At 35.0% G+C, this 13,757-nt stretch overlaps 1 protein-coding gene across 1 annotated transcript; it reads left to right on the top strand.

Annotated features, from left to right (window-relative positions):
- The first annotated feature begins 7,632 nt into the window (after positions 1–7,632).
- Positions 7,633–8,544, top strand: LOC103706376 (18.1 kDa class I heat shock protein-like). The gene has a single exon (XM_008790451.4). It carries the CDS (start codon positions 7,790–7,792, stop codon positions 8,258–8,260), a length of 471 nt encoding a protein of 156 aa, XP_008788673.1. The 5' UTR covers positions 7,633–7,789; the 3' UTR covers positions 8,261–8,544.
- Positions 8,545–13,757: the final 5,213 nt, after the last annotated feature.

The following is a 13,757-nucleotide window of genomic DNA, read 5'->3' as shown; positions in this document are numbered from 1 at the left end:
GTCTTTTATAAAAAAATATGCTTCCATCTAGGTCTCTCTCTCTTGTACTATATATTAAAAAGTAGAATACAAGAAAATGAGTGTATCTTGTGAAATAGAAGTAACTGAAGAGATGATCAAGGCTTGTTATATGCATTATATATAGTCTATAAAGATGATCATGGCTTTTATTTCTATTGAAAGGTTCAAATGCTTTTAACATTGTAATGTAAAATAAAAAAAAAAGGAGTAAGAGATAATGTTTGCATATACTCAAACATATGCTATTATGTATCCATTGCTTTATGCATTACATCCTATAGAGGTGGCCATGACTTTTGTTTACATTGAAATATTCAAATACCTTCATTGTTGTAATTTAAAATGAAAAAGGGACAAACTAAAGTAATTCGACATGACTTGAAAATTAATTTTTTTTTTAGATAATGCTTCTAGATGATCACCAGACATTTGGAGAAGTGCATGCCTTGCTTTATCCATTAAAGTTATAAAGGTAGCCTTGCATTTTGTTTCCATCGAAAGATTGAAATATTTTCACCATTATAATTTAAATGATGAAAAGGCAAACTAGAGTGACATTGATGCATATAGTTGTAGCATATACCCACCTTTTATATGAAATGCAAGCACACTATTAACACTCCTTTTTTTTTAAATATTGCTAGAGTGTAACATAAAAAAAAAGGAGTGCATCTCATTACAAAAGAGTAATTTTCCAAAAATAGTACTTATAAAATAGATATTTGCAGGTGTTTACAAGCATTTGGTAGCATGCATGCATCTCTCTCTCTCTCTCACTCACTCTCACTCTCACTCATAGATGTCAATATACTTGACCTCCTAGCCTTGTTTTATATTGTTTTAGATAGGATTCTTGGAGTCTGGCCTACTTAAAATGGCACATATGCTTTGCCTAGAGCAGGTCCATAGACATCCTTATCCGCTATTCAGGAGCGGCTCAATGCATTTGGAGGCCTAAGGCAAACTCACTAAGAGGGGCCTTTTTTCTTTCCATTTTGTCTTGGAGGCCTTTCTTGTAGTGGACTGGCCTAAGGCAAATTCACTAAGAAGAGCATTTTTTCTTTTTGTTTTGTCTTTGAGGCCTTTTCTATGGTGGGCCTTCTTTGGGCCTGGGCCTTAAGCGACCACCTCAGTCGCCTAAGGGTCGAGCTGACCCTGCTGTTATTCCTTTCTCTATTGTTAGACAAAAAAAATGGAGATAGAGAGAGTTCATCTCGCAAAATAAAGTAATTCTACAACAAACTTATTTAGAAAATGCTTTCCACAGTCTGGCTGTTGTAAATAGAGGTGTTTAAGCCTCTCTTTTTTTTCTCAAAGGTTTGAAGTTTATCGCTTTCATGTCATGGTTGACATGGGAAAATGTAATATAAAGTGAAATGAATTTTGGAAATAACTGGCAAGGGCATGTGCAATGCATGTGCATATATTGTATAAAATAATCAATTTACAAGAAACTATATCTACTATGATTGGTATCAATTTTCTCTAAAAGAAACTATTGAATTTAAATATATTGAAATCACATATCATCCTTAATTATGATATAGAGTGATGATATGCATCAGAAAAACTTTAGTATGATGATAAAGTTATGGCATTTCTTTATCATAACATAAACAATTTAATTAATTGAAAGCAACCAACCAATTATTGTTTTCTTTTAATAACTCATGTCACAGGCATTTAAATCACCAAAGCCATCTGTTGTTACTTGTTATGGGGCACACTAGGTTTGTTGATTTATTATAAAGAATTTTCCAAGGGGACTTTTATTCGAATAAAATTCAAGTAATTTGCCAATTATGCTACAAAATTTGAAATAAAAGCTAATTCAATACAATGGATAAGTTATATAAAAATGTAATGTTCAAGGTCTTTTCTCTAATATCGACTTTTCTTATTCAGCAAAGGGTGACTGTGACATACATCATTTGCACAAAATTCATTAGAGAAGTCAATTTGCATTATCGTACTCTGAACTCCTAAGTTTTGGGTTTGTAATTTTGAATTTGATCCACCAATGCGACCCGATTTCTACCTATGCAATCCAACCCATTGTGTTCATGAATTAGATACATACAAGCAAGCAGGCATGGGCTGCTAAATAGTTGGCAGAGGGTTAGAGTCAGGCCAATTATTTTTGATGGTGCATATCACCCTAGCATAGCCTGACCAGTTAACAACCATGGTGTGCAATTCCAGACCTATGTCTTCAATATTACTTATATATATATTTTTACCTGTCTAGCTGAAGTCATTGTGTTCCAAAGGCTGGTTATAGGCCAGGCAACCAAAACATGCAGAATATCATGCCAAGTACTGATTTAGATTGGAGTAAAATGGGCTTCTACTAGGTAGTGTACTACTTGTCATTTCTACTTGGAGGTAGGCTATCTCTTCTCTGTGTGTGCATGTGGGGGAGTACCTGGTGTAGACTTTCTCTCAAGAGATCTTCCCTGTAGGTAGACCTATGAATAAAATTGAATAACCAGGAAGGACTATTAATAAATCTTTATTTCGCGTGCACCACATGGAGACTTTCACATCTTAATCTCCAGACTTTTACACCTTAATCTCTGTACAAAGTATATACGAAGGATGGTCACACAACAACTAGCAAGGAACCTGCTAACACTAGCTTATTTCAGATGTGCTATCTTTAGTAAGAGACTTTGTCATAATAAAAGGATCGAAGGAGGACCTATTTGTAATTACTCATATCATAGGAAGATTACAGGCTCTCTACCCTATCTGTCAAGAAAATTAAAAAGGTGGATCTTACTATTACTAGATGTGTAATAGGCGAACTCTTGCTCATTATTTATTGTGCATGTTTCATAAAGAGAGACTATGACCATGACTACAACCATAACTAATACTATCTAGTCTTTTCCCAATTATTTGAGATATCTTTGTGGATCCTTGGCCTCCGAGTATTTCATGAATTTTTAGAATAATTCAACCATAAGAAGGAAATTTGTTGTTAATTATTCATATAATTACAACATCTACATACATATATGAAGAATAGCTTTTAGAATAATTAAATAGTTACAAAAGATCTATTATTAATTATTCTTTTCACATTCTCCATGCAATGTGTAATTACATAGCTTTTAAAAAATTAAATAGCTATAAAAGATCTATTATTCATTATTCATTTCACACTCTCATGCAACGTGTAATGATTGCAAAGTTTAAAGGATGGATCTTAGAAAAACTAAACTACTCATAAAGAATCCACTCATAGTTATTTATCTCATACTCTCTCTCTCTCTCTCTTTTCTCAAAAAGAGAAAGAAGTCGAGCTCCATCCACTAAATAAAGACTATAAACTGTCTAAAATATTTTATAGAAATACAAGAAAATAAATTTTAAAATATTAAAGCATTAATGAGGGATCTATAGTTATTGTGGAAATTCAAAAGGGTGGACCTTAACATAATAACACTATTGATAAGTGAGCATTCGTTTGGCATGTTATAGGCATAGAGGTAGGAAACAAAATACCATCTATGCTTTCTAAAGGAGACCCGCAAGCATACATCCCTAAAAAGATAATAAATTATTTTCATGTGTATCGATCTTAAATAACAACCTTGCCTTCCTATATATCCTTCTTTCATCAGGCATCAGCTATGGAATATTAGCACAAATCTCTAAGTCGATGGATAGTCTAGCTCCCTTCTATACCTCTTTCTTTGTTCATTGTTAGGCTAGGATTAGGACATTGATGGAAACTCCAGATACCGTTGGCAGCCCTACTACCATTGTTTCTTCTGTCTTCTCTCCATCTCTATGATGGCCGTCAATTATTTATCGACCACTATTATGAATGAAAATGGTATTGTTTTCTTAGCCTCCTTTCTTCGATTTGAAGAGCTTGGATAGATATTTTGAGGATTTTTTTAATAAAATTTACTAAATAATAAAACTTTTATTTTAATGCTTTGCTTTGAATCAATTTTTATGAATAACATATAGAGTCTGAAGGATCTCTTTAGCAATAAAGAAAAATGTTGGCTGACTAGATCGTGATCCCACTTGCCATAGAAAATGTTAAATAGTAGGGTTTAAAGTAACGTGTTCTTGATTCATCGGTATAGCTGTCTTTGAGATTGGGGTGCGGAAAAGCCAAGGCTTAGTTAACACATTCATGGAGCTGCCATAACCTATTGCCAATTAAAAAAAGCAACAACCTTTCTGGCTTTAGCTACTAGTTTCTAAATAGGGAAGAGGCGTTCTTAATTAGGTAGATCATAGATCGGCAAGTTTTCCTCAAATCTATACTTCGTTTTTATGATAGAGGCCCAATGAGAGTTAGGTTGTAGAATAAGCCTTCTTGCTAATTTGGATATAAGTGTTTTTTTTTTTTTGAACTATGATGTAGGAAGTGAGACACTTCCCCCAAGTTTTATTAATGAATCAGATTATGTATAGAGATAGGTGAAGAGGAAGACATAGAGGGAGTATAGGATAGTTCATTGAGGATTTGTCATTAGAGGGGACAAAATAGATATAAGCTTCTTATGGCCACTCTTCAATTTAATTGGGTAGATGCAATCCCAAATTTTGAAAGCTTGGATAGTTTTGCATAACACCGCATGAATTGATGAGCTTTTTTTGAGAAAAATACGTGAGTTTCTTTCATACTATATCTACCAACAAAGTGCTATCCCGTGCCTTTCTAATTGAAGATTAGAGGGCCATACTTTTAGATTAAGATAAATTTTGAGAGAGTGATAAATATTTTTTGTGAAAGTGTACCTAATAAAGTGGTGTTGTGGACTTGGATCTAGCTCTATATTGTGGACATCCATTGCTTACCACCTAGCCCTTCTTAACCAATACTTTTTCCACAATTTATTTTTTAAGGCCAATTACATAAAAACCTATGCTTTTTCTGGAACCATGGCCTTCCAAATAGCTTTGTAAAAGGGACAAAGGGTGCCTCCATTGCTGACAAATCTTAAAAAGTGCCGGCAATGCCAGATGTTCTTGTAGTGACTTCTTCCTTCTATCCTACTTCTTTCTTGTAAATAACTCTATCCAATAAATTGGATGGGCTTTTGCCCCTCTCCTTATATTCAAAAAAATATATTTGGATATATATATATATATATATATATATATATATATATATATATATATATATATATATATATATATATATATATATATATATATATATATTGTTTCCATTTGATAATGGCATGCAGACACTACAGGAAAATCGGCCTTTTCCGACTCTTTTTTCCCGATGCTTGGAAGAAGCGTTGGAAAAAAAGGATACCGCACCAAACTTTGCCGACGCTTTAATTTAGCGTCGATAAATCTCAGGAATAGATGACGCTTAAAAGCGTCGTCGTAATCCTATAGAAAAAACCGACGCTTTTTAAAAAGGGTTGGTAAAGGCCATAAAAAAATGCCGGAAAAGGCCCATTTTTCTGTAGTGAGATTTGGAACCTGGCTCCTTGAGCTTAGGCAGTCCGATTGCATTTGAAACATAGATGCAAATTGGACTAGAGTTTCCCTCATACTCCTATCAGCAGCATGAAATTGTAGGATATACTTCTTTGGATATGAGTTACTACAAATGTTATTAGTTGTTACTATCTATAATACATGCTTGCTGTTGGATATGTGCGATATTTGGACAATAAATAGAGCAAATATATAGACTATGCAAATGGAAAAGAATATATTTTTTGCTTCATTAACTGTTATCAAGATTATACAGACATTAGACTAATCATTCTCTATCCTTGCAGATGAATAATATTCTTGCACTCATGGTCCAGCATACTCTGCTGTAATTTTAGGCATGGACTTTAGAAAGTTCATGACCTTGGCTATAGTATACCATGGAAATCAGCAGATCGTATTGGAAAGCAATAATTTCAAACTAATTATGGAGCTAGTTACTGAGACAAGGAATGTGGAGCTAATTCAGGGCTAAGAGTCCAACGTTGTAATGGACTTTGATTCCTTTAGGCGAGAATAGGGCAATGAGTGCGGAAATCTTATTATCTAGTTGTAACAAACGTGAGATATATTTTCTGTACAGACATTATCAATGAATTGAAGGAGTTTTCAGTTAATGAGCATATATTTGTTACAAATCCTAATTGTCTGTTGCAGGGAAGATGTGGCGATACTATTGATCCAGTTAACTGCAGAGCAGTCGCAAATTGAAGTTTGAAGGAACGCAGGGAAAAAAGATACCAATGAAGTAGAGAATATATCATTGTAACACTAAGAAGTAGGTTGATCAAGTTTACAGTAAGTTCAGGAAACTATAATTAGAACAAGGTACTAAGTTGGGAACATTTTATGCTTGGAATTAATATTTAGATACATGTGCGCACATAGATTGACATGTCTAGATTTGTAGGGGTTATGGTTTCTCAAATACAGCTGAGTGTTGTATCTAAATCTCTTTAAAGAAGGGAGCTGATGCACTCTCATCATGGAGCTTCACGTTCACAAGGCTGGATGCCAATATTGTCAGAACTTTCAGAAACTTAGAACTCCACTCTTGATTTGTCTCGTCATTGTAAATCGATTTTTTGATTTTTTTTTTTTGATTAAAAGAAAATTTCTGCATTGATCCTAAAAATGGTAGTCATACATAGAAACATATCTATGCATACTTTTTCAATGAATGATTTCATAAAAAAAGAAAAGAAAAACTATGATGGCTTTGCTTTGTCAGTGATTTTCTTGTCCACCAACTGATTTCCACCCCGAGGACTTCCCAAAAACAACTTAATATATCTTGCACGTTTCAGTTAATTTGTTTCTGAATTAGCATCCATATTGTTTCACGCGAAATCCCCAACCAAAAAAGACATATTCACATCAGTAAAGTTGCATTATATGAGTGGGGAATAGCATTATTCCCTCTATCGCCAAAGCATATTAATATTCTAAACTTAAATCTCAAGCTCTTTTGCCAGATTCTCACTCCTCAAGAGTAACATTTGCTCCATGGAGAACTTTTAAAGATGAATGGTGCCCCTTGATTTGCTATTTACTTCCAGGGAATGGGAATCTCAAGTGTGTGGGTTCTAATTCCTCTGCAAAAAGAGGGCCTACCTGAGAAAGAACTTCCAGAAGAGGCGTATCCCCTTCCAGCAAAGGAAAATCTGAAGGGACATAATGTACCGTCTCTCATATTTTTTATTCTTTGGATGTCACATATTTCTAGTGATTATTCACGAAATTTTCTTAGTGAGGGTTATTGCACGAGAAAATTATGGAAGAAAAATAAAGAGATCTGATGAGTAATAAGAGAATTGAGTTCATGAAAAAAAAAAAACCATTGTTTAATGACATGATGAAAATTTCTTTATAGTTCTCCTATCAAGATCAAGGAGCAACAATACAATGATATGCATAATATGGATAAAACAATGCTTATTTTCGTTTCCCCCCTTTTTTTGGGAAAAGAACGATTTATGCTACTGTTGAACGTGACATTATTCTTTACTTTTTCATCAAAAAAACATTATTCTTTACTTTAACTAAAGGAATCGTCATTTGCCTTGATATTCCATGGTCTATATTGTACAGAAAAAGGATGAATGGCAAGCTTCATCTGAAGTATCAGAAGCAAAGCCAAGAAATTCCTAGAAACTACTCATGAAGTTTTGATCCCTATAACGTCTCCGCCCTATAAATAGATCAGCTATTTCCCTTGGCTAACCATGTAGGATCATCCCATCTGCTGCTCTGCAACTAGCTTGCGTACAATTTCTAAGACAGCATGTCCCTCTCTAGCTTGTTTGGTCGAAAGTCCGCAAAAACCACTAACACTGAGCCTCCCATCTCTATTGACATATGGGATTCCCTTGAAGGTTTCTCCCTTGCCAGCGTGATGCCTTTCGCCGCAGTCTCATCCTTTACTGCTGCCAGTACGGATTGGAAGGAAACTCATGATGCTCATGTCTTTATAACTGACCTCCCCGGAGTGAAGAAGGATGAAGTAAAGATAGAAGTAGAAGAAGAGAAGATCCTGAAGATAAGTGGGCAAAGGACTAAAGATAGTGAAGAGAAGGGTGAGAAGTGGCACCATATCGAGCGGAGCGCTGAAAAGTTCCTTCGTAGTGTGAAACTACCACCAAATGCAAGTATTGAGCGCATGAAGGCGGTCCTTGAGAATGGAGTTCTTACAGTGACTGTGCCCAAGGATCAAGAGAAGAAGGTTCAGGGGAGGTTTATTCAGATTACAGGCTAACTCAATACTTCTGCTGCTTCATGCGTATCACGTAATCTATATGTATCAAGTAAACCTATGTATTATATGTGGTTTGCAAGCTATAGGAATCCTAGTGGTGCTTGGAAGAAAGTAGAGGTGCAGCATGATATATGGAAGAGTGATGTAAGATAAACTGAATGGATTCTAACTCTTCTGCCTTTTATTTTCTTTGGACAGATTTCCTTGTAAGCTCAATTAGAGCATAGATATGAGTCGTATGATTTGGTTACTTTTATAAATAATATGGATGCTTTGTGTGTGTATTTATGTGTGTAATTTGTAGGCTAATCTCTGAAACTAAATGGAGAGTAGAAGATTAAGACCATCAGTAGTGGTCCCCCAGTATCTTATTCTTGGTCATGGCCATAGCATAAGAACTGTCACGGTGTAACCCACTATAGAAGTCTCTCTCCCTCTCCCTCTCCCTCTCCCTCTCCCTCTCGGGCTATTAGGTGAAAAATAAGAAAAACATCATGAAAAAACTTAAACACGCAAAAATGAATTGTGAAATTAGTTTTTGCAAATCCGGCAATATATATTCTTTTTGATATCAAGTTCAATATATTATCTTGCATTAGCAAATCCGGTGATCACGCAAATGGAAATCATTTTAAACGATGTGGACTGCAATGCAGGATATGACTAAAAGGGGGAGATCAGCAAGGTGCTATTTCATGCAAGGAATATGGTATAGATATGGCCATCATTCTCTCTCAAGAGGAAGAAAAAAGAAAAATGCCTTTGACAATATTGAGTCTTAGAGTATTGACATTTGATGAGGAGTTAAATGTAACGTTCATCTATTAAGTTGGAAATAATCCCAGTAATGAGAGGGCTGGCTAGCCGAAATTAATAACATTAATTTTGTTTTAAATTTTGAGTGATGTAGGAACGAACTTGTAAAATTCCTAATGTAGTGTTTGAACTAGTCCCAGCAACCCAAGCGCCGAGACTGGTTCAAAGCTGGCAGGACTTACTTATGTTCAATGTTTAAATTATCTAGGGTCTCAACCGTAAAATTTCTAATCTAAGTTTAGACAAGCCGATGTTCTTAGCATTCCGGGGCTACTTTGAAATCATAAATAAGACTAACTTATGTTTCATAATTAAGTTTTTAAAGGTGTTATATGTAAAATTTATGATTTATTATGCACTAAGATGTGGACTAGTTCCTGCAAGCTACATGTCGGGATTAATTCAAACATGATAGCTATTGCAACAGGCAAGGAGAATAATGAAATAAAAAGAAAAAAGAGAAAACAACAAGAGGACACAATATTTATATGGTTCGATCTATTAATCTGTATCCACAAGTAAAGACAATACAAAAACTTCACTAGAAAAAAAGAATAAAGATAACAAATTAAAAGATTACCTCATAAACTTTCGCCCCCAATACACCCAATATGTAGGAGACTCAATTGCACTCTTCCCTTAGGGTACAACACACACACACACACACACACACACACATATATATATATATAAAATAGAGTAAATCATGATTAAAATCGTGAGACAGGGTTACAAATTGAGAATTTTAGTAAGCCTTGATGCATGTTCTATGGAAGTAGAATCATGAGACTATTTCAAAAGACTACCTGGTTTTTGGAGAGATTTGTTTATCTGGGATATTACAGTTACATAAGAAAACCAAGGCATTGAATTTTCGCCTAGGATGTTTCTAATATCTCTCACTAGTTTCCCCCTCAGCAGCATTGGCATTGTCTCCTTTAATTGTTGAAACTTGACCATTGCATCTATGGGGTGCTACATTACCATCTAGTATATGAAACCCACTTTCAATTCAAAGTAGGATATAATGATGCAGGTTTTTAAGCCATTTCCATTAAAGATCCATATGTAGCTAAAAGCTAGATTTTTTTTATGGCTTCGCTTGTCTGATATGGCTCCAAGGTCTGCCCGGTGAAGCTTATGCTGGGAGGATATTTCGACTGCTCTATTTAATGGCATGAAGCATATTTTAATGAAGTGCAGTTTTAAGGGATCAGCATATATTTTCAAAACTACGAAACTTGAGATATATATTAAAAGTGTTACAACCCAAGACCTTATCCAAAAAAGCTAGCCCAAAGCTGTTATTTGGGTTTTTTAGTTATGTATAAGTATTCAAGATCTAGCTAGTATATAATTGATGTGGGACTAAATATATATTTGCATGGTCCTCACATATTTTCTCTGTTTAAGCTCTGGTATTTTTGCCAGGCTAAGGATCCAAATTTGTTCAAATCTAATCATAAATACTACGATCAACTCGTAGTCAATTTCAGTAGATCCTTGCTGTAGTGTCCCTAGTCTACATAGGCTCAGATTAGATTCACTCTGATACTATTTGTCACAACCTAGAAGTTCACCCTAAAAGACTACCTGGAAGATATTATTTGGATTTTTTGGTTCTATATAAGTATCCAGAATCTACCTAATTTATAGCCAATGTAGGAATACACGCTTACATGGTCCTTACAATGAGAATAGTTCAGTTGCTATGTGATCACAGAATCTCCCGAACCAGGCTAAACATCATAGCATACCTTCTTTAAACATCCCAGAATGATATTATATATATGGTGCAATGAAATGACACATGCTTCATATTTAGGCAATTTGTATGCCATGAAAAATTTATCTGAATAATTTCAGTTATTTAGCAGTCCAATGCATCAGAAAAAATATACCATTTCCATTTTCTCCGGCTGCTCACATTTTCATATATCATATTTTTTAAGTGAGAAGGCATTTGCATGTAAGCAAATAATTTTTTTGTGATCAGACAACCTAAACAAGTGATGACTAAAAACTGATCGTCTGCTATAAGAATCGATTGTGCATCTATTAGTAGAGGACAAACAATGAAATATAATATTAATAATGTTGTTTTAGCTAGGAATGCACACAGTTAACCTCTGTGCCAAATATTACATTATTCAGGTTGACATATCAGGTCAGTTTTGTTTTTTGTCCTCGTCGTCGTCGTCTTTTTTTATGGATATCCTCAGCCCAGGCCCGACCCTGCTTCCTGTTTGTCTGTTTGACAAGCAGGATTTTAAACATCCAGACTGGGGAAAAAGCCAGAATATGGAGGCAGATCCATTAATCAGAAGAAAGACTAGCATAAGTTCGGTAATTCTGAAATCACCACCATTCCAGAAATAATTATGAACATATAATTCAGCACATCTGTTTAGTGTCATAGACTGATTGATGGAGCAATCCTGTTGGCAATTCTATCAGTACTTACAAGATCATGCTGGAAGCTTATGATATACTCTCAAAATCTGCAGATTAGGGAGGATGTGTGTCAATTCTTTTCAACTGTCATCAATTAGGAAGTAGCTCAGTTTGACTCATGATAACTTTGCGTCTATCCCATCTGATGCAGTCCAAGACAAGATTGGGTAATCAAAATGGCTATTCTTTGGCATACATATTGTCTTCAAGGTCTTCTGCTAAGGAACTGTTTAACAGAACTAGCTGATAAAGGCCTTTTTCCCCTTTAATGATTGAACCAAAAGAAGACCCAGATAGTGTCAAGTGACCTGAGAATAGTTTAACTATATCAAATGTTCATAGAGGAACAAGTTGGTTCTGTCTTAACCTTAGAGAGTGAATGGTGTTTCATTAGTGGCCCGAAAGCCTAGTTTGAGCCATCTAGTCAAACAAACCCTAACAACTAGATTCTATGCAATGTTGACCAGCTTGTTCTAATATGTGATAGATCAAGTGGAAAACCAAGTTATGCATGGGCTGGCCAACCTGCCAAATTTAAAGTTTTTCAGGTTGAGAACCAGGCGGATTTATTGAAAATTCCTCAGCCCAAGCATGCGCATTAGTACTTTGCACACAAAACTCAAAAGATTACGTGCCATTAGTATTGATGATGTATGAGAAGGGTTATTTATTTCGTTTTAAGATATTCATTACTGAGACTGCATTTGAAAGGCACCTAAAAGGTACATGCACATGGAAGTGACCATTCCATTTGGAATACCAGTGTGGACAATTAGTGCCCTCCCTGTCTTTCCATTTACCCTAATAGCTTATGTTGGCCTTTAGATTTTAGACCTATTGAAGCTTCAAATTCCTCTTTTCCACTTCAACGAAGCACTAACACACTAGGAGCTAAATTCTTAAGGAGGTATATATGACTAGAACAATGTTGTAAAGCTCAATGGTGGATTGAATTTTTATTGACGGAAACTCTAGTATAAAGTGTAAAAACTTTTCTTTACAGCTTTTGCTGCACTGCGGCAGACTTTATTAACTATTGCTAGTGTATCCAACATCTTGCAGCAGAACGGTAATCATATTATTGTTGTGTATATATATATATTCTAGTTAAATAATTTAATTTTGAATTTTGAATACTTCTGTTATATATAATTCTGAATAACTACTGAAATTGAAAGCGAAAAATCAGTTTGCAAACAAAGGAGGTGCCTAAACTATTTGGATGACAGACTAAATTGTTCGCATGACAATTATTCAATTATTGGCACCACTCAAGCAGTTTTAATAACATCATCATTCCTTAACAGTGGAAATGCCTCCAAAACCATAATTTGTTGTCGTACCTGACAACTAATTACAATCATTTTTCACTTAGTTAAGCCTTTTGAGTGTATTTTTTTTGAAAAATTGGTCTGGTACCATGATAATTATGAGCCGTTATAACCTAGGAATGCACACTCATAAATAAAAATGGATTCACTTATAAGCCTTTTGAGTGTATTCACTTAGTTAAGCCATTTAATTTGGATCATGTCACTACTCATAAATAAAAAAACTTCGTTTTCTGCCATCTAGATTTGAAGGTCTAAGCATGTTCTTGTAGTGAAATATGAATCCAAATATGGCTTTTATATAAATACATGTTATGTCTCATGCAATGTGTATATAATGCTTGTGAAAGATTTTCAAATATGGTAGAAAAAAAGACTTTCAAATATAAAAATGGAGTCAAAGCAGGGTTGCCGAACCGAAGGCGCGCATATGATAAATGACAACCCGGTTGGTCCCACGTGCATGTCGTTCACGTGGGTGAGTCCTTGACGGTGGCACAAAAATAATTGGATCATTGGAGTCGTGTGGCACATGCACCCCTCATTGCGGGCCGTGCCCTAGTGAGTCGCACGTGCGACAGGACAGTATATATATTTAATACTAAAAAGCAGGGAACTCGTTTTCCATCTAACAATATATATACACACACACTATATGAAGTGATACTAAGACTAACAAGTTCCTCGACCTTCACCTTTTACTATCTTTTTATTTGTTTACATTCTGAAAAAATTGGTACAATGTTATGTTTGTATATTAAATCAAAAGGGAAGGGGTCTTATCATAACCGAGTATGAGACATTGTCTCTTTATATCATGCATGTGGTTGACAAATGCTAGTTCTAGAGAAGTAGCATCAACCTCTGATATAGGTTGTTGAAGCAATTGGGTAGCA

This window comes from Phoenix dactylifera, chromosome 17 (assembly GCF_009389715.1).
Source record: "Phoenix dactylifera cultivar Barhee BC4 chromosome 17, palm_55x_up_171113_PBpolish2nd_filt_p, whole genome shotgun sequence".
Classification (NCBI taxonomy): domain Eukaryota; kingdom Viridiplantae; phylum Streptophyta; class Magnoliopsida; order Arecales; family Arecaceae; genus Phoenix; species Phoenix dactylifera.
Note: the sequence above shows the minus strand (reverse complement) of the source record. Positions and strands in the feature narration are given on the sequence as shown.

Coding starts and splice junctions, on each gene's coding strand:
- LOC103706376 (XM_008790451.4), top strand. CDS start 7,790: ATGTCCCTCTCTAGCTTGTTTGGTCGAAAGTCCGCAAAAACCACTAAC.